This window comes from Colletotrichum scovillei (genome assembly GCF_011075155.1).
Source record: "Colletotrichum scovillei strain TJNH1 chromosome Unknown Contig00003, whole genome shotgun sequence".
Lineage (NCBI taxonomy): Eukaryota > Fungi > Ascomycota > Sordariomycetes > Glomerellales > Glomerellaceae > Colletotrichum > Colletotrichum scovillei.
Genome location: NW_023336261.1, coordinates 2,383,674 through 2,403,958, shown reverse-complemented (window position 1 = coordinate 2,403,958; position 20,285 = coordinate 2,383,674). Strand labels below are relative to the sequence as shown.

General features: G+C 53.0%; 4 protein-coding genes across 4 annotated transcripts; 2 read left to right on the top strand and 2 right to left on the bottom strand.

Annotated features, from left to right (window-relative positions):
* Positions 1-321: 321 nt before the first annotated feature.
* Positions 322-8,745, top strand: HER10_EVM0000329 (uncharacterized protein). The gene is made up of 5 exons (XM_035482827.1): positions 322-5,404; positions 5,458-5,656; positions 5,710-6,192; positions 6,250-6,486; positions 6,536-8,745. The coding sequence occupies exons 1-5, from the start codon at positions 5,279-5,281 to the stop codon at positions 7,273-7,275; spliced, it is 1,785 nt and encodes a 594-aa protein (XP_035335552.1). The 5' UTR covers positions 322-5,278; the 3' UTR covers positions 7,276-8,745.
* Positions 8,746-12,109: 3,364 nt separating this feature from the next.
* HER10_EVM0002340 (helix-loop-helix DNA-binding domain-containing protein) lies at positions 12,110-15,280 on the bottom strand. The gene is made up of 2 exons (XM_035472056.1): positions 13,528-15,280; positions 12,110-13,473 (listed from the first exon to the last, which is right to left on the bottom strand). The coding sequence occupies exons 1-2, from the start codon at positions 14,165-14,167 to the stop codon at positions 13,142-13,144; spliced, it is 972 nt and encodes a 323-aa protein (XP_035335735.1). The 5' UTR covers positions 14,168-15,280; the 3' UTR covers positions 12,110-13,141.
* A 1,268-nt stretch (positions 15,281-16,548) lies between these two features.
* On the top strand, positions 16,549-17,914 carry HER10_EVM0011208 (uncharacterized protein; the record flags this gene model as incomplete). Its single annotated transcript, XM_035480645.1, has 3 exons — positions 16,549-16,599; positions 16,666-17,205; positions 17,264-17,914. The coding sequence occupies 3 exons, from the start codon at positions 16,549-16,551 to the stop codon at positions 17,912-17,914; spliced, it is 1,242 nt and encodes a 413-aa protein (XP_035336555.1).
* A 227-nt stretch (positions 17,915-18,141) lies between these two features.
* Positions 18,142-20,086, bottom strand: HER10_EVM0002501 (glutamate 5-kinase; the record flags this gene model as incomplete). The annotated part of the gene is made up of 6 exons (XM_035472208.1): positions 18,142-18,947; positions 19,049-19,319; positions 19,379-19,489; positions 19,552-19,739; positions 19,798-19,848; positions 20,062-20,086. 6 exons carry the CDS (start codon positions 20,084-20,086, stop codon positions 18,142-18,144), a joined length of 1,452 nt encoding a protein of 483 aa, XP_035335754.1.
* Positions 20,087-20,285: the final 199 nt, after the last annotated feature.

Genomic DNA, 20,285 nt, shown 5'->3' with positions numbered 1-20,285 from the left:
TGAGTTGTGGTGCATTCCGAGATACTTTGGTCTTTGTATTTGGCTCCGAAGCTCCGTGCGGCGCGCCTGTCCTTTCCAATGAGTGGAGTACCTAGGTAGATGGGCGGCCGCACCCTGTCTCCACCCGGAACGTGCTCCCATAGTACGTACCTCTCGGCTCACCTTAGCACCTAAGAGGTACGTAGTGGACGTTCCCGCCTGTCCCCAGAAAACGCGGCGGCCAAACTTCAAAGGTTGGCTGACGGTCAGTCAATCACCACTCCGTTGCCGCTTCCCCCCCCAATGCAATGCATTCCATCTAGTCCAGTCCAGTCCAGTCTAATTCCGTCCAATCCTCATCCCCGCCATTTTACCCGAACTTCATGATCGGTCTCCAGCAGTTTTCTTTTCTCGACTCACACTCCCTCCCCTTCGGTCACCCGTCCATTCAGCATCAATCGAAGCTTGCCCACCGACGCCTCTGGCTCCAAACTACGGCCTACGAATATAGTCTACTCCGTACTCCGTACCTATAGTCCATCGTCGGCTCAACCTGCCATCGCCTACGGGTACTGTGCGGGAACATTGCACCCCGACTTTCCGCTGCCCACGTTCCTTTGTCCCACGCACTGCTCCGCGCACTCTGGGAGCCCGGCCCAGGCCCGCTGCTAATCACCCACCTACCAACCACTTTCCCTGTACCTCTTCATAGAGGGAGCAAACATGCGTTTCTTGGCTTCAACGTTTACTGCATTCCTGCGCCGCCTCCAGCACATATCGATACCTACCTCTTGAACCCTGGAATGGAGCCGTTGAACGATAACCGCGTTCCCTTCCAACCGTCCTTTGTCCTCGTCGCCTTGTCCTTTGCCTCGCTGACGTCGACATTTCTTCAGCCGCGCTGGACGAACTACGGCGATAGCTTCGCAGTTCTTCGCCGTTAGCTGCGTACGGTCGCAACTGTACTGCAACTGTACTGCAACGCTAAGTTGTCAATCTTGGCCATCATGGCCATCCGTACAGTATTACTCCGCATGCCTGAATACCTACCGGATGGAGCTGACAATCTCACAAGCGGACGTACAAACTACAAACACCTCCAGTCCAGGATCAGACGCCTCTGGCATGCGACAGGACGCCAGGGCAGGACGCCAAACAGGTCACCCCCCGTTCGGAACCCATCCCCGACCGCGCCATGCTTGGTTCTGATCCGCTCCCTATGCAGGCTTCATCCCATCTTGCGGCCCCGGCCTTACAGCATGCCCTAACCACCCGTCTGACGACGTCCCATTGAGCACGGCCAGCGGAGTGGCCTTCTTGCTGGCAATGCAGCAACCAGCCATGCTCGACCCTCTTCCATTCTCCCTGCCCGCGGCCTTCTCCTGGCAAGAGCAAACAAACCGTCTGAATGGACATGCACCTTACCATTCTACCACGGTTAACGACGAATGAGAACCATTCCCCGCATGTTCCGATGGGGCACCGAATCCCCATCAAAATTTGTTTGCTTGCCATGCCAACGTACTAACTTCCGCGCCGTACCGCTTCCCGCAGGTGGCCCTGAACTGTCAAAATTTTCGTCAAGCTCCAAGTCAACGCAACGGAGTCATACACCGGCCTCTGCCTTCTGAGGCCCCCGCTCAACCCCGTCTAGAAGCAAGGGCGAACCTAAGCACTAGAAATGGATGCTACGAACACTATGACACTTTGAAAGCCACACAAAACGCACCCACGCTGGCATAGCGAGCCTAGCGGCGAACTCAACATGGCTACTTGGGGGTCATTTCCGTTCCTGCGAGACTTCGGGATGGCAAAACGACGATGATTGCTATTACTGGTAGGGAACGGCCGAATCCCTGGCATTGATATTTGGAGAGAGCTTTGAGCTAAGAGAGCGCTTGGTTGAAACTTACGTTGGATAGACTGAACAGTCATTGTCATGTAGGCACCTCGATCCGTAACCAAGCGGCGATCTTGGATGGCACAGTCCTCCTAACTCACAGATCTCTAGAACGAAGCTTCCCAAAGGCCACTCATAACAACCCGCGAGTCACTCTAGTTGCTTTTGTCGTCTCGCTAGAGTTAGACAGCACGCCAGCCGTACAATAGTCGAGAGCCTTAATTACTCGAAACAGGCGATGTGGCAGCATAGTCATTGTTATATCCGGACGCGTGTAGCACCTTCAGTCTTGAGTCCAACACGACTTGTACCAATGGTTTTCGCTTTCTGCTTCATTCGACAACGACCCACCGTTCGATATTTCTTACTAGCAGTCCTAGCTTTCCGGATCGAAAAGTCTATGTGGACATTTGTTATTCCTTGCTTGGGTTGCAGTCTCCATGTCATCAGTAACCTGATGATTCCAATACTTAATGAAGCTTTTCAAAAGTAATTCGGGTGCTCAAGGAAGTCTTTCAAGGCTTATTTAGCGTGCAACAACATCACGAGAGGAAAAGAAAGCCCTGAGACGAACAGCGCGGGCTCGAATGATGCAATGGCCATCCAGAGATGCAGCCAATGCCATGTAATCAACGGAGACCCGTATAACTGGCAAGGCTTTTGCCGACCGATGCGCCGTTCAGCCCGGCCCACCGCTGTCTCACTTCGACCCCTGCTCTTCGACATGGGCTGTCTCCCACACCTTCATGCACTCACACAAATTATGATTTTTTTTATCTGTCCTTACCTCTCGCAACAGCCGGCTACTCAGTTCAACTGAGAATGGATAGAGCGGTCAACGCTTCGACGAATCTGGCACCGGCTCGCGAATCTCGCACAAAACAGGTGTTCGAGTTGCTAATCGTTGCCACAGGATGGAATCTGTCCAGCGCCTTGTGGTCCCCGTGGCCAATCTGCCCTCATCTGCCGCAAATTCACACGTTGAGAGTCCAACCTCGTCAACTTATTTGAGGTGAGTGGAAACCAGAGAAATGAAGAGACATCTGCAAATCCAGATACTCCGGGCTCTGGCCGATCAGAGCCTTCAACTTGCGGGCCATTGCAGCAGTTTTGCTCAGTCTGCAGACGGTTGGCAGCGGGGGTGCCTGGGGAGGATGACCAGGGCTACGAGGATCGCCCTCCGCAACCCTCGCACTCAGTGACAGCACATGGTGGGTTTCTGGCCGGGAGGACTACGACTAGGGTCTCCGTTCGACCACATCTGGCTGTGTTTGGTCTGGTACAGGCCATGTATGCACGAAGATGCGTACCGCCCATGTCTGGTACAGTACATGCTCGACTTGGTCTGCTCACAGTAGTGCAAACACCCTGGATGAGCTGGGGGGGTTGCCTCGGGAGGGGTGAGTGTGAACTGTGGTCTCCTGCAGACCACCTGTTGGGATGTCGAGCTGCGGCATTGGATGGGATGGTGGTGTATCCGTACGGGGAACTCTTGACTCTCGAGCACACTCTCCCTCCTGGCTGGCGCCTGCCACACCTTATCAGCCTGCGGACCAGGGAGGGAAGAAAGTGGAGGGTCAACCTACCTAGTCCTACATACTCTCTCCCCTTGCACAGCTTCACAAGTATCCGTACGGATACCCTGCCTGACCACATTCCACCACGTCCACACCTAAAGGCTTACCTGAGAAAGCCTTTTTATTCTATCCCGCCCCCCTTCTTTACTCCACTGTCGTCAGTCCCGCGCCGGAAAGACTTGCTGTTCTGCTTCAGGCGTGTGTGCTCATCCGTTTTTCTTTGCCTTTTCATATGGCACTCAGACGGACACGTCCATTCCATATTACTGCGGCTCACCAGTCCCTGGTTCTTTCAACTTGCAGTCCAGCCAAGAGCTGAAGGAGGGTAGAAGCTCACGTTGACTAGACCAGGGTACCTCCTGGTCTGACTTCCTACTTTTCTGCTCGTTCATGTTTCCACAACTGCGGATGCCGGTCTCGCTGCCCCTCGACCTCAAATCGTCTGCGCGACCTCTCTGCTCAAACCCCCCTCGCTTGCGGGACACTGCTTCTCGCCCGCACTCCTCAGCTGGCTGTCACATACCACGGCAACAATCGAGATACACTAAAAAGCCCTAACTCAGATCATTACGAGAGGTACGGGCCCGTCGACAAGCTCGACTCGCCTCCGCCTTGCAGGTCCATCCTTCCTCCAAGATCCACCTCAGCCCGCGAGCCTTGAACTCATCTAGGGCCATCACCCTCCACTGCTCCAGTTCGTGGTCATTGGCTCTTTCCTTCTCCTCTGATTCTCTTCCGAAGACAGCCGTATCCATTTTCCTCGTGTCGGCCTTGGAAGCATCGCAAACGCGTTCTTGTTGGCTGCTTTACTCTCTCCCCCCTTCCTACTCCTCAGCATCACCTTTTTCTTGGTCTACAGTCCATACTACACATTACCCTTCCCTCCCCGAGACATTGCGTGGAGAGTTGCGCTCTAAGACAAAACCGCGAACCAGTGGAGAGGCTCTCCCCCCGATGTCTCAAGCCGTCTTGAAAACAAAGAGGACTTTGAGGTCCGCCCTGGCACCCAGTCTCGCGAACTGATAGATTTGTTTGAACCACCCGGTCCCGCTCTCTCCGCCGACCTTTTTCTCCCAAAACCCCGTAACGCCCCTGACGGATCACAAACCTCCTGCTTTGTCGTATCTTTCACTTGGAACGTCAATTTCGTCTCTTCAGCCACGAAGCAGCATCTAGCAATCTCACTGCACCAAGATCCACGCTCGGAAGCTATTTGTCTAGCCAACACTTACGATCCGACGCAGGATCCCGCTCCTATTCTGTTGGTCTGCTCTGGATCCCGATCTGGCTGGTATTCTTCGGCCGGACTGTGGATTATCTACTGAGCCACCCGCTCAACAAACGTCGGGGCGAGTCTTGCTCTCTACTCCATCTACCCTCGCGCAGTCAATTCGACATATCACAGCCAACCCCCAACAACATCCCGTGGGCATCAGGCTTGAATATCCCCCAAAACGATACAATCTTGCCTTGTGCTAGGCTTGGTCACGCCGGGATCACATTGAGGTCTGAATTTTATGGTCCCTTCCTACACACATACTTCTGTTGCACAACAATCATCTCTCAGAAGTCCCACCCTCTACCACATATTGTAGGATATTCGAATGCAGATATCAGCACCTCAATGTTGTCTAACCATTGCGTAGTTACACATCGTATTCGCCCCATCACCTTCTGCATTTGGTCGGTAGCGTTACACACCAAAATCGCTTACGATAGCCTCTTAAAACTCGCTCATACGGCGACTCGGTTCTCGTGCCTTAACAAGTGGACGCACTCTTCTTCCTATCGACTTGCTCTCTGAGCTAACTGTGCCGTGGCCATGGTCCGCGACTACAATCGGGAGCCTTATCCTCGGCAATGGCCCCCTGAAAGGTTTCCAATTGACCATCCACCCCCCGAGGATGGTAGATATCACGAAGCTCGCGACGCTCGCAGACCTCCGATGGTGAGTAGTCGCAACGCTATCGACGTCTGGCGTAGATGACTTACTGTCAGCAGGATATCGAGAAGGCCCTCCGTGATCACTGCAACATTCCAGCCAAGAGATTCTTCATGGTAGCCGTGTTGGATGATGGCTCCACACAGATGTTCATGAATACGCCGGAAAGACAACCCAACGCTTACAGCAAATTCTTCAACTTGAAGAATTTCGTTCGTCATGTGAATAACGTCAACCACGGGAGTGGTGTGCGTCCTGGTGGGTTGTCCAAACTGTGCCGCACTATACAGTTACTAACCGTCACAACGCAGTTGCCGCCCCTGTTCATGATGATTCCGAATTCAGCCTCGATGGTGATGGCTATCAACAAGCATTTGGTGGCAGCTATGGGCATCGACACGATCGTCGTCGACTTGGCGGCGATATCTATGACGAGGATGGAAGCTACAAGACGCGCAAGAGGCACAGAGCAGCTATGGGTGGCGGCTACCGGAGACCTACAAACGACGATGACGACGTTGCGATTGTGGTTGCATCCAGCTCCAAGAAGACATTGAAAGTCGGCGACGAGAAGGACTTGTGGAATCTCTACGAGCAACGATTCAAAAATTGCCAACAAACAGCCTGCAAGCTCATCGCCAAGGCTTGGGTCAAGGTGGTTGAGCCCAAGAAGCAGACGAATCACCCCTATACTGGCCAAGACGAAAAGGCCCCCGACTGGTGGCCCAAGCCATGGGGACCTACGAAAGAAGAGAAGGTCAGACACAAGGAGCCTGATCATCTCTATAAGCGAGGTAATATCTCCTTTTAGCAAGTACCTTTCTAGATGTACCCACTAACAATTAGGACAGAGCGAGTCCACCTTCTGTGTCACATACTTCGAATGATTGTGGAACCACCTGAGAAGCAACACCCGGCCATCCGCAAAATGAACTTGAGCATTCTAAAGCTCGAGGAAGCGACGACGGAAGCAATGTCGGCTTTCTTTGCGGACAAAGAGAACAAAACAAATGCCAAGAAGAAGCCGTATCTAGATGAGATTTTCAAGGTTGCCAAGATGGAGGAGAGGTACAAGAACGGTGAAGTTGGTAAGCGCAAACTTTGTCACACCGAAAGACTCGCTGCTAACAGTTCTAGACGGGGATGCTCAGGTTTTCGTCATGTCGGAGGATAAATTCTCAGAGAATTATCCCTCGGACAATGAAGACAATGGCTTTGTCAAGGAAGAGGACGAACATCCCTCAATTACATCTAGCGTATCGCCATCCAAGACGGGAGCACCGCACGATCTCTTGCATAACTCGACCAGCGATCATAGTCCGACAGGGCCGTTGCACGGAGGCCCTTACATGAGCGACATGCCGATGCGCGGCCAACAGCAATACTCGACACAGATGCTTTCCTCAAATATGCATCCCGAGCACCATTTTGTGGAAACCAACAACATCCACCAGTCTGGCATGCCACTTCAAGACCTGGTACCGACAACACACGATCCGCACCGTCGCGCGTCCCTGTATACTTCACCTACGGAGTACTCAACTACCAATAATGCCGGGATCTATTCACAGCCATGGCAAGGGAGCTCAGCAGCACCTGGTGGCGCTTCCGTCTACTCCTTCACACCGCAGCAACCCGGAACCGGACAAGGACACTTTGCGAACCCTAGTGTGCCACTCAACCAAAACCAGTACATTCCCACACCGTACGACAACATCTCGCGGAGCGGCTTTGATCAGGTTTTCCGGCCTGTGAGCGCCAGTCAAACGCCGGTGCAGAACTCTCAGGGGTTCCCAAATTACCTGCCTACCGACACACGCGGATTATCTGGGTCGGGCGGGAAGGCGGAAGCACTCGCAAGAGGACAAATGCATTGATTTGAGACGAAGCGAACCTCGGACAGATGGTTTGGCCAGCACGAGGCATCATGAAGTCTTCCGCATATTAAATGGGGCTGGAAGTAACAGCACAGCTCAGGACTAAAGCCCATTGCGGCAACACATTAACGGCCTACACGATCTTAGGGTGATTTGGGCGCGTTCTCTCGACTCGACGACCACCGCAATTTCCAAAGCAAATCAACAAAATATTAGGCGCGACCAACACAGCAATCACAACCTCAAGGCTACAGGATTAGGTACATCGGAACATCAGAACGAGAAACCAAACGACGGCGTGAAAGGTGCTTTCCAGGATTTTAATGGGCACGGCCATTGGTTTTCACTTTCCTAGGGAGCGGCAATTCTACTTTCGTATCATCATCTGCGGGTCAAAAAGCAATCACTTGACAACGGAAGCATATCGGAGCGCAGCAGCCGGCGACAGCAGTCTTCAGACCACATGAGCAGAATATGAAGCAAGGTGGGGTGGCGGGAACATTTGTCATTTCAAAGACGATGACGACGACGACGACGGGTCGAGGTCGCGTCTAATAGAGCGATGAAGCGTGTCGGTTTGCTGGAGTTTTTTTCTGGATTTACAACGAGGTCGAGGCTTGGGTTTTTACACAATCTTCCCGGCGGCTATCCGATACTCGTGTCACGGCATTCACGCTGTCATGAGAGAAAGACACGTTTCCTTTTGTTCAAATTTTTGCCAGTGTCTTTTTGCTTCTACTTCATCTTCGTATTGACCCCGAGCATCAGCATATACGGATAGGTTCACTCGGAGGAGAGGATGCTTCTACGACAAGAAGGACGACTGGTTTTCTTTTGTTACTTCTTTTCTACCTCTACTCTTGTGACTTTGCTGGCTTAGGCCGTTTGTTGTTCTTGCTTTTTGTTTTTGTTTTCTTCGAATTTCATGCCAGACGAGGCGCTTGGAAGAAGAGATGGGGGAGTGTTCTTGAAAATCGTGGAAACGGCTGCAATGGGTGCCAGGGGGACGGAGAAAAGGGTGTCAGAAAAGAAAATGCTATCAATGGCTTGAACAGAGGGAGAGAAAGTAAGATTTTAACATGATGTGATGACGGGAGTTTGTTTTTTTCCGCATTATGTTCTTTTTTGGGGAGGTATGACTGGGAAGAGGAGACGAGCAAGAGTTATCTGAAGGACCTCGAGAGTTTGATTTCCTTTTTTTTTTTTTGGCTTTCCGGCTTGGACATTATGGTCCAACTATAGATAGTCAGTAATGGAACGGCAGTTTGCCCGAGAGCTTCCCCTTTTCACTCCCGACGCAAGAGTAATGAGTGACAAGATGTCGTTGAGATTAGGTAGATTGAGTAGCTGAACGTCTCTCCATAAACGTCTTCCCGTTTCCTTCGTTCTCTCTTAGCGCCGGCTGGGGTTGTCTTGGCCCGTGTCAGCCTCATGGAACTCCCAACGTCAATGAGGCTCTGCTCTGGCCCGTGGAACCATTCCAAGGGGGTTTAGTGCGTGATGTCTTAGTGTGATTTTGGGCTGGAATGTTTTCCTCACTTCTCAGGAGATGAAGTGTCCGTACGCCGTCAGAACCTAAAACTGCGAAGGCAGAGAGCTAAGATCACAAGAGCTTGGGTAGGTACTCACCCTGGTGCCTGTCAAGCGAGAAACTATGGATGCAGGGGAAATTTGTTGGTTTTGGGCTGTCAAGATGTTGTCACCACCCACCACTAGTCAAGCAAGGCTCCCAATCGGCAGCTTTCCCCGTCGTGGCTAGCCTCGTCGTATGTCGTTTGATCACAATTGCTGAGATAGAGGATATTACAGATGTCTTCCACACTGTGTGTGTGAGAGAGAGAGATGTTGTCTTCAGGGGTCCAGTCTAGTGTATTGGCGTGGTGGCAGGGGGGGATGAGAAGGAGCTGTCACTGTGACGGAGGGAATGTCAAACGGTGGGGTGTCCTGGGCGGGACGGGACGGGTTGGAATGAAGGAGGGATCGTAGGGCCTGGGGGTCGGAATGGAGGAGGATTGACAACGGGCTTGCAGCTTTCTTGACAGCTACGGAGCAAATCTGACAGACAACGGACGCTAAGGTGAGGGCCCAACTTGACGAATTGACAAATTATTCACTAGACAGGGAATACCGTAGCGCTGCGTACTCTACTTTTCCTTCAGATCCCGGTAATTGGGATCCAGTTTTTTTTGACGTGTCAAATGTGATTTGAAGCTTCTTTCTGGTGTGGTAGGAAAAGAGCAACGAAGGGGGGGAGTGAGTTTGAGACTTTTGAGGGCCGGCGCAAACTTTACGGTGTGCTGTGAGGCTTTGCGAGATGATGAAAAGGAAAAGTGGCACCCCGGTCACCGGTGCCCCGCTGACCGGTCAAGAAGTGGAGTCGCCGGGCGGCCAGTCACCGGCCTTTGCGCACCACACCTCGAGAGCTTTCTTCCAAGGGCCAATGTTCGTTGGCCGGTTTTTGATCCTCGCCTTTTTCCCTGTAATTCTCTTGCTCGCCATTTCAAGCATCACTACACGCCCCTCCATCCCATATCGTTCAATTCTGTTTGATTTCTCCTTCTCCTTTTTGCACACCACCCCCTGTGATTCTTGACAGATGACCTGTATTATGATTTCTGTCCTTTTTTTCTTCATCCCTTCCCCTATCCCAGCTCCGGGGGGGTGTCTGCTGGTTATGATTTGAGAAGAGTCAGAGGATGGGAAGCTACTGGCCCGGCCCGAGGATTTTGACTTCCCGCTGCAGAGTAAATCATTTCGGAACCCCTTTTTTTACATTTCCATCCGTACTTCGTACAGACACCTCGTGGCCAAGAAGAATGTGCTCACCCCCCCCCCCTCTTTTCAGCCTTCCCGTCTTCGCGCCCGTCTTCTTCCTCCTTCTCTCCACACTGGCACAGACACGCCTGCTTAAGTCTGACGTCTGAGAAGTATGGTAGAGATGACAACAGGGCTGAGGAAGCTAAAACCAAGTATGTTCCTGGAGGGAGGGTTGTGTCGAGGCATGGGGTACTCGCGATCACTCACCTCACAACTACACCCATGCCATCATTGCGAATGTGTTCATAGACCTTTAATTAAACGTCGGCGTTTGACGCGCAGAACGACTGCGGACTATGGTCAAGGAAAGCAGTTTGTTTACAAGTAGAAAACACCTCGTCGTCTGATTTTGAGTTTCGTTGCGCATCCGCGAAAGTATGGCGCGCCGAGATAGATGGCCTCCATGGATCTACATGGCAAAAGCGAGCACTGCTGACCAACGAAACCGATTTCTAGGTTCTGGGTCCAAGGCGAGACTTCCTCCAAACAGCCCTGTGCGGAGCACAGATTTTCTATTTCCATCTCAGCAAGACATCTTCACCGGGGAATGTCTCGGCGCAAATCGCTGTTCATCATGGGTAAATAGTGTGGGCAGCTTTTCTCTCTCCATCGGCATGGTCTCGACGTTGACTGCCCAGTCGGAGCGATATCTTAAGGCAGACAAGAAACATGGCGTGTTCAATCTGCACAAGAGACAAGGGGCCCGGGAACTCGTTCATCATCCGCGCTTCAGTTTCGCCAAGTTGAAAGCCAATTTCCTATGCGAGGCTCGTCGGCACTTTCGCTGCCATCGCAGTCACCACCTCTGAGGCGAAGAGATATATCCCCGAAGCGGTCGTGCTCGCTCTGCCCCCACCCCTCCTCTCCTTTCTCCCGCGTCTTACCTTGCTTGAGCAAACCGCATTCTCACAGCATACCGCGTGGAAGTTGTGACACTGCAGAATCCCGCCAATCTCGACCATAAGAACCCCTGAACCCAGGTCCGGACCTCGATCCGGCAGCCGGACGGCAGCCGGCGCTAAATCTCTCCTTCCCCCCCTCTCCGCTACGGCCGGGAAGGACGTGCTGTTGCATCATGCACTATGCACGCCCCCAATCCGCGGGAACTTTTCTCTCTTCCCCTTTCCTTCCTCCCCGCTCCTCCCCGGGACTGGATTCGTTGTTTTCGTCGGGAGTATAGGCTCTCCGGGCTCCCCATTTACGAGTCAGACAGCGGAAGGTGGAAGGATACCGAAAAAGGCCTCCGCTGCATATATTGCATATAAGAAGAGGGCGATTTTATATGCAGGACGTCGCATTTGATGGCCGATTACGTGCGTTCGTCTTACGGCCGGAGCAGGAACAGTTGCCGAAGTACTGAATCGTTTGAGGCTTCGTCAACGTGCAAGCAGTGATCGGAAGTCGAGAGCCCCTAGTCAGAAGGAAGCGATGTCAATGTAGGCTGCTCATCTTCTGATCGTAGCTATGGTAAGGCGGAGAGAGCCTTTTCCTTGAAGAAGGACAGCCCGTATTGGTCATGTATGCGCAACGGGTAGGAATAGGAGTTGGATTGCCACGCTACGTCTTGGGCAAACGTCCAGTCAGACTGGAGGGCTCTGGAAAGCTAATGCGGGGGTTTAGAATACAGCCTTCTCCTGCGCTTCTGCGGGTGAGCAAGCCTACATGATGCAGATGTATGTATCAGCCTAGAATGTGAGAAAAGTGCGGCATGCGAGTTCTCACTCAAGCTGAACAACTCTCTTGTCCAACACTTTTTGATGGCCTGCTTAGCTTTGTGCGGCAGATGTGATGGCTGTGCTCGTCTCTGTCTATTGACTTGATGGGCTAGCCTTGTCTTGCTAGTACGGCTCCGGTTCCAATCCCGTCTCACTGACTTGTTCAGCTATTCGTCAGGGGAATATTTGGTGGCAAACCCAAGCCTGATACTGATTGAGTGAACTCTCGTCTTGGTCAATGTCGAAGTAGACTCCATCGTTCCCCTCGCTGCAAATTCGTTTACGGGCTGTTGATTTTGCCGTGCCGCGTCGAGTCTTCTCTGGCCCGACTTTTGAGACTAAGAGGGAAGAGAATCTATACCCTGGTGTTGTAACAAAGACACAGTCAACTCATGGACGGCTTCTTTATTCCAAGCGCATTCTTAAAAGTGAAGCAAATCATCTCTCGCCGTTTCTTACCACTCAGCCAATCTGGAAAGCTTTGGAGGTTTCTCGTGCAAACTTTACGCACCGGCAAGATTCTTCCAACCGACTAGGAGTATCGTAGTGGACATTGGAAGTCGGTCTACGGCGATTCCTCGACGGAAATGTCTCAATGTTTTAGTCGAGATAATAGACGCCACAGAAAAGACAGAATTTGGATTTTTGCACATGGAACGAGCCGGTGTCTTATTAATGCCCTAAAGCAGAAAGGCTCGGTGATCCATATAACGCCTCTGTTATAAACACCCAAATCCTACAAACCCAACGCAAGGTCTTGTTCAACGCTGTGGTGAAACCATATACGTATGAGAAAACATGACAGTTAGAGAGCAAGGTTGATTATGATATAGCCTATCTACCGCGGCTACCGTGCTTTATAATCTGAGGAAACAACAAAAAGCAGCTTACTGCTGGCTGGGGGTATAAGGTGAAAAGTAAAAAGAAGGGTCCGAGTCCAGGTTCTCGATCTGACAGATGCCCCGTGGGATCGACGCAGCGAATCCAGAAGATTGAGGCGAATAGGATCTTGTGGGAGGAATCGGAGGAGCAATCGCGCTAGGAGGAGTCGTATGAGGAGAGATCACACGAGGGGCAATCGGACATGGCTGGCGAAAGGGGTCGAAAGAGGCGGAGGCTTGGTGCTCAGGGATGTCAAGCTGATGTTGAGGAGGTTCATGTTCATCGCTGACCTCGTCGACGAAGAGGGCGGAGGGTCCGTACAGAAGGGCATCGTGCTGGTCCTGCTGAGTCTCATGCTGAAGGTCCGCCTGATCGATGTGAGCCTGCTGAGGAGATAACGCCACCTCCACGTTGGCCGCAGTATAAGGGGTCTGATCTTGAGCTGAGACCTTCTAGGTCGTACTCGTCGGTTCCTCTTTGTTCGCCTGGGGGTATGAAAGACCCGCATTCTGAGCAACTCGTTTCCAAGTCTCTAGTTCCTTGTAGAGACGTTCGCACTCTTGCTTCAGCTTATCATTAGAGGCACTAAGCTCTGCTATGGCTTGCTCCGTAAGCAGCTTCTCAAGAGTCCATTTCTCGATGTTTTGCGTCTCGTTCTCCTTGAGTTGATTGATGAATGTGACGGCACGCTGAAGGATGGAGCCTTTGTTCTTCTCGCAATTGGGCACAATCTTGGCCAGCTCATTGATGCCTTCGTTGATTGTCTCACGGCGACGACGCTCGACTACGTTTAAGTTAGCCAATATATACATCGGGATCCTCTTTTGATATTGCTTACCCTCTTTGTGGTTGTCCTTGCGCATCTTATGCCACTCCTCAGAGCCGACGTCCGGTTTCTTAGCGGGAGTGCCAGCTGATCCAGACGAATAACGGTGCTGAGGTGGGGGAGGTTGTTGATGCTGGTGAGGTTGGTGGGATTGCTGAGGTTGCACAGACTGAAGGCCATTCGTAGGCTGGGGGACAGGGGGAAGACCTGGGAGCCCGTCCGGCGGGCTCAGGTCAGCATGACCGAAGCCATGGTCTTGACCGTGGGTCGGATCGTTGCTCGACTGTGCAGCAAACTGCTCCTCTGTCGTAGGAGGAACATGAAGGGTGGGATACATGGATCCGAGGGCGGCAGCAGCGGTGCTGGAAGCATTGGCCGGATCAGCGGCTTCGGAATGCTCAGCAGCGGCAGCTTGTTGCAGGGCGCTGAAGTCCGCGGCGGAGACGCCATTCTGGGCAGCGGCATGGGCAGCCTCGACAGCATTCTCGATGAAAGCTGCAGTGTCCACATCTGAAAGTCCTTCAGCACTGGAACGCTTTCGGCTAGGACTCATCGAATCGGACAAGTCGTCGTCGCGCTTTCGTTTCTGGCCGGGAGAAGGAGAGCGGGCCAACTCCGACAAGTCAGGATGCTCACTCATGACGTCGGCCATTGTTGCTGTGGTCGAGAGTTGTTGGGGGAGACCGTGGGTTCAAATGTGAGAATGAGAGAGGGTTACTAGGCGGAGCTGCGGATAGTGGACACGATCCTTCCGTCGACTCAAGCTAGATTCAATTGAATGAAGCGGGGACTATGTAAGATTGGTTAGCATCAATAATTTCGGGATTGCATGTGGTGAGACCATGAAGTAGCAAACACGAAAGGTCAGGTCAAGGCAAATGAGTAAGCATCAAACACTCCGTAAGCCGTGACGGATGGCAAAGCTGAGTGGTGTCCTCAAGCAGCGACCGCTTCTCATGAGCAGATACTGGAGCGCTTGCTCTTCGATGCCGTGAAAGATTGGTAGCAGGAAAAGCTTGACATTGACGAGACCGCAACTGACGGCTCAACATGAGGGCTGAGATTGTCGTGGTATAGTATATGGTTCAATCGGCATACGCCATGCTCATCAGAAGGAGATGACGCTTGGTTGTATGGATTGACAGGTCGTGTCTGCTGGAAAAAGAATTGTCCTGGATGACTAGAGGATGTATTCGCCGTCGGATGATGACTTTTCATCCATCACAATCGCTTGATTGTGGCTGGGCAACAGATCGCGAGATGCGCTTGAACAAGACAGCATCCCCAAAAATGGCGCAAATGAGGAAAAGCAATCTTTCTGCGGAAGTGTGCCTCCGTTGCAGTGCAGTGTGATAGCGATGAGAGACGATAGGGCAGACGGGAAGATCGTCAGAAAAATGGGACAGCTCGCATACCTTTAGATCATGTGCTTCGCGGCGTGGTCTGGGCGGTGAGCCAGATCACGGGTTTTGCTGGAGTTCACGTGTTGTCGGCGTGATCAAACTCGTGATATCGCGCGCCAGCGGCTGCTGGGGGGGCCTCGTCGGATGGAGCCCGTGTAGTTGGTCAGTAACAGTCGAGGTTGAAAGTTGACAGAAGAGCAGGGAAACGCGTCGAATTTTTTTCCAAAATCGCGATTCTTGAGGATTGCCGTAGCCTGGGCGAAGGCTTGAGTTTATCTTATTATTTTCCGAGGAGGTATTGACCTGAAAGGGGCCGGTTGAGTTGGGCGTATCGGTTTGGGGGGAGCGACGGCGGGAAGCTCTGGTCACGCGGCAAAGGAGAAGGGTGAACACGTGCAAAGTGGGTGAGGCTGGAGATAAATACGCTTGAGCGAGAGGGAGGTTGTGCGCCTGACTCTTGAGGCAAGAAGGACCGAAAGCCAATCAAAGGCTGGGAATCCACACCCACTGGCAGTCGCTTTCAAGTGGGTGCCTTCTTCCCCGATTGCCCCGAGCCAATCCGCATTCCGAAGAGGGGCACCTGCCGCAACAGCGCCCCAGCCTGGGAAATGTGGTTGACCTTTGTTGCTCGCTATCGCCTTTCTGACTGTTGGCCGGCTCGACGCGTTGTCTTCATGTTAGCGATGGACCGGAAGGCTACTGCAAGGAAGGAAGAGTATTGCAGGGGTAGCTTCGACCGGTCTGAAGATGTGGGCTTATCCTCCTACCTTAGCCTCAGCTACCCAGTCCGAACACCCATCTACTGTGTACTTGGATGAGGTCCTCTTCGAGTTTACGTTGCGAAATGCCGAGCCTCACCAATCACCTGATGCTCCCATGGGCTGCCAACACGAATCACTTGACTGATGGACTGTGAGACATTCCGCTTTGAAGAGAAGCACAGCAGATACACCGGCTTCGAAGTAGTCTCGACCGTTGCTAGCCACCGTCTGCCCAAGCTCTCACATCGTATTTGCTTACGGATGCTGGTTGTAGCAAGTGACAACTGAGCTGGGTCGAGCCTTGGAGAGCGGGGTTGTGGCTGGACCGAGCTCACACTCAATTCAACCGAATCTTTACGTAATCAAGCATGAGCCACATGTGTGGTCTGTGCTGATCGGCCGTTCATGTTGGGTCTGTCACTGATGAATGCAGAGTGCTCAGAGCATGGTCCGGTGGGCGTTTGGACACGAATGTCGTTCTTCAAGAGGTTGAGATCTTAGCAGCAGGACGGATGAATAAAAATTACGGACTTTTAAGATCTCTAAGCCATTTGAGAAAATCTAAAGTAGTCAGGAAGGTTAGACACACCACTAAGTATCGCGAGGTAAGGTAGCTTCCCGAAAGACCAGCTCTGTTGCGGAAAGTTGCCGGCCCCGCCACGTTCGGCGGCATAACGTCAATTGCTGCTAGCGGCCATACCAGCGCACCTGTGCTCCGACCTCCCAACTCCAAGCCTCCAACGAATCCGACGCCTTTTCGCTTCTTTTCGAGCCATAACGACGACATCAGCATATGAATCCTCTCCTACATAAATACGAAGTCAAATACGGTCTGGCACTTCGTTACCACGTCCGTGAAAGTCGCCAAGATGGGCGACCATGAGCACGCCACAATCAAGCATCAGGACCATCTCCTCCTCGTACGTCGCTGCGTCACAGGAAGCTAGCTATCCAGTTCTCGCACTAACCTCCATTCCAACCGACAGGATCAACCCCTCCTCCGCCTCCCGTACGAGCTCCTGCGAAAGAACTTTCGTTCCGCCCACTTCACCGTCGAGAAGGACTCTTCAGCCATCAAGACCCTGCTGAAGGAGACCGCTACGGCCTCCGTCAAGGGCAACTCATCCCCCGACGATGTTCTCCGCAATCTGGATAGCATGATCGCCCGCATGCGCGGCGTTAAGCGCAAGCTCACAGCTCACGCCGAGGAAGAAGCTCGTCTGACCCGTCAGACCGGCGCCCGTATCTCCCATCTCGGTGATCTCTACGGCATGCATTCCGTTGACGATGTCAAATACGAGGCTTGGAGCCGCGCCCGCCTCGACCGCTTGCTCGTCGACTATCTGCTTCGTCATGGCTACAATGAAAGTGCGCAGGCACTCACAACTGAGCGGAACATGGATGATTTGGTCGACGTCGAGACCTTTGTCCAGATGAGTCGAATCCAAGAATCGCTCAGAGGAGGGAGTGTGGTTGAGGCACTGGCTTGGTGCCAGGATAACAAGAAGGAGCTTCGCAAGATGGATGTGCGTCTAGCTGTATACCCAACCTCGCCTGGTATCTTGACTGACCTTGTGCAAACAGAGTAATCTCGAATTCATGCTTCGCTTCCAGCAGTATATCGAGCTTGTCCGCACCCAATCCCAGCCAAAACTCCTGGAGGCCATCACTCACGCGAAGAAATACCTCGTCCCTTTCAAGGCGACATATCCGGACGAACTTCGCAAGGCTTTTGGTCTACTAGCCTATCCACCAACGGCTGCCAATGCCGTTTACTCGGACCTCTACAGCCCTGAGCGGTGGAACACCCTCGCCGACCTCTTTACCCGCACCCACAACAGTCTATTGGCTCTGCCTTCATATCCCCTCCTCCACATCGCTCTCTCCTCGGGGCTTTCAGCCCTCAAGACCCCAGCCTGCCATTCTCTGAACTCATCGCACGTCGCTGCTGACGCCAATACGGCAACGAATGCCTCAGCCACAGCAGGCACGCAATCTGTTTGCCCAATATGCTCAACAGAGCTCAACGATCTTGCCCGCAACGTCCCCTACGCGCATCACACCAAGAGCTACGTCGAGCACGATCTGCTGCTGCTGCCGAACAGTCGGGCGTACGGCAAGGAGCGCCTCGAGGATTACGCAAAGAAGTCTGGCTTGCCATCAGACCAGGTCAAGGATTTGCGCACCGGCGAGGTCTACCCCATGGACAAGCTTAAGAAAGTGTTCATCACATAGTCCTTGGCATCATTGCATGCGAATATTCATCAGGCATGCGTATTTTACAAAGCTTTCGTTACTGGATGGGGATATCTCATACACCATCAAAAATTGCAAGCGTTTTGATTCCGGGAGCGGGTTCTTCGATTATGGCGTTTTGGGGGGCGTTGCGTGGGATGGTGACATAGCTCTTGTACAGAGAAAAGTAGATCGTAACGGAGCGTCTACTAAGAACACTATTTTGTCTATGTCTTCTGCTCATAACCCGTGATACCTGAAATTACCTCTTCGACAACCTGCTCCTTGATCTTTTCAATACTCGGCGTCACCGGCCGACTCTCCCGATCAAAGATGCGAATGTGCTGCCTCTCCGCCACGTACTCGCTGTCAGCGTACCCCAGCAGGCCGCCAATATCGGAGCTCTGGTGTCCCTTGATGCGCATGATCTCCGGCGCGGCGTAGTTGACGAGCGCGCGGCCGACCTCGACGGGCGTGCCGCCCCACAGCTTCCCGGTGGTGCTAGCCGCGTGGAGGCGGTCCACGACGACGAGGCGGACGGCCTCCTGCTGCGCGAAGTTGCCCTCGACGTCGAGGACGCCCGCGGGGAGGAGGCCTGCTTTGCGGAGGAGGGCGCTGTGGGCTCCCGCGTCGATGTAGAGCGTGCCGTGGGGTTTCAGGCCGTGGATGAGCCAGAAGTGGCGGTCGCGGATGGGGTCTGCGGAGGGGAGGAAGCGGGTGTGCAGCGGAGGCTTCTCGACGGCTTCGTCAATGTGGAGGGAGGCCGTCGACTGCGCTAACGGGTCTTCGGTGTGGTCGTGACCGTCGTGGTGGTTATCGGGGTCCTCGCCGTCTGGGGCGGCGCCCAGGTGCGGTGAGGAAGAGGAGGAGGTGTACTTTTGCTGGGCTTGGACGTAGCGGACGATCTTGACGATGTTGCCCGGGTTGGAGGAGCGGGTGATGACGGTTGTCACGCCTGCTTGGGTTGCTAGCCTTGCGGCGACGATCTTGGTCATCATGCCACCGGTGCCGAGGGCGGAGCCTGCTGTTGAGACTGGAGTTGGGAAAAAGGTCGGGTTAGCTTAGGTGAGACTGAAGCACTCCCTTTCCCACTACTTGGAGGGTTGGGAGGGAAATGGTCATCCGCTTGCTTACCGTCTGCTTGGATACTTGAAATGTCCTCAACCACCTCGATCGCCTGGGCGTCGGGGTGCGTTCTGGGGTTCTTGTCGTAGAGGCAGTCTACGTCCGTCATGAGGAACAGCATGTCTGCGTGGACCATACCCGCGGCGATGGCGGAGAGGGTGTCGTTATCGCCAAACTTGATTTCTGATACGGCTAGCGTGTCGTTCTCGTTGACGATGGGGATGACACCCATATCGAGCAGCTCGTTGAATGTGTTTTGGGCATTGAGGTACCGTGTCCGCTGCAAATGTGTGTCAGCAGCTTGCCTACGGTAGTTGTCTGTTTCTGATCTTGACCTACATCTGCAATGTCGTTCCTGGTGAGCAGAATCTGTGCGACGGGCTGTCTGAAGTGGCCGAACAGATCGTCCCATAGGCTGATGAGTCTACATTGGCCGATAGCCGCTAACGCCTGCGAGTGTTGTTAAGCTTGAGCAACTCCAGAGATCGAGGGCCGGAGGTCTGGAAATATACCTGTAGTGTTGACAAGTGCTTGGGCCTTCTGTCCATTTCCATCCGAAGAAGACCGACACCGATGGCGCCAGATGAGACAATGACCACCCTATGGCCATCTTTCCTCAACTTCACGGCCGTCTCAACAATAAGACTCAGGATGGAGAGCAAGGGCTGATGTGTCTTCTCATCCACGATAGAGCTGGTGCCTGTGCGATGAGTTAGCACTTGGATCATTGAAGGATACAGCACTTTTGAAAGACTCACCAAGTTTCAGCACCACCGTCAGAGGTTTCCGGCCCTCGCGGTGCTTCATGTCTGCAGATGGTGGTATCTCAAGTCAGTCAAACAAATCTCACAAGGTCATCCGGCCCGTGACCCAAAATGAGAGATAACGACATCAACTAATAAGTATAAATAAAGTAGTGTCAAGAATGGGACAGCCACGATCAACGCAAGAAGACGCCCAAACAAATGGCACCAGACGCATTACGTAGGAGGGGAGAAAAAATAACTGGATCCCTTTCTTACACGTAGGACCACCCGCTTCCGCCATTGCCAGAGTCAGAGCCCAGCACCGTTGCTTCGAGTTGGTTAATTGTGGGACGCAAAAAAGGATCCGCCTGGTTCTGATGTGGTGATGTGTGCAAGGCCCCTGGTCGGTTTACCGCGCCCTTTCGTTGTCTTTTGACTCGTCGGTTGCGTGTACCTTTTTTTTCTTCCGCTGAACCTATGACTGAGCCGGCGTGGAAGTG

Bases quoted from the DNA above. Each gene is read 5' to 3' on its own strand.
- HER10_EVM0002340 (XM_035472056.1), bottom strand. From the start codon at position 14,167: ATGGCCGACGTCATGAGTGAGCATCCTGACTTGTCGGAGTTGGCCCGC. The intron at 13,474-13,527 runs GTAAGCAATATC...ACTTAAACGTAG, and splicing joins CAAGGACAACCACAAAGAGG to TCGAGCGTCGTCGCCGTGAG.
- HER10_EVM0000329 (XM_035482827.1), top strand. From the start codon at position 5,279: ATGGTCCGCGACTACAATCGGGAGCCTTATCCTCGGCAATGGCCCCCT. The intron at 5,405-5,457 runs GTGAGTAGTCGC...TACTGTCAGCAG, and splicing joins ACGCTCGCAGACCTCCGATG to GATATCGAGAAGGCCCTCCG. The intron at 6,193-6,249 runs GTAATATCTCCT...CAATTAGGACAG, and splicing joins TGATCATCTCTATAAGCGAG to AGCGAGTCCACCTTCTGTGT.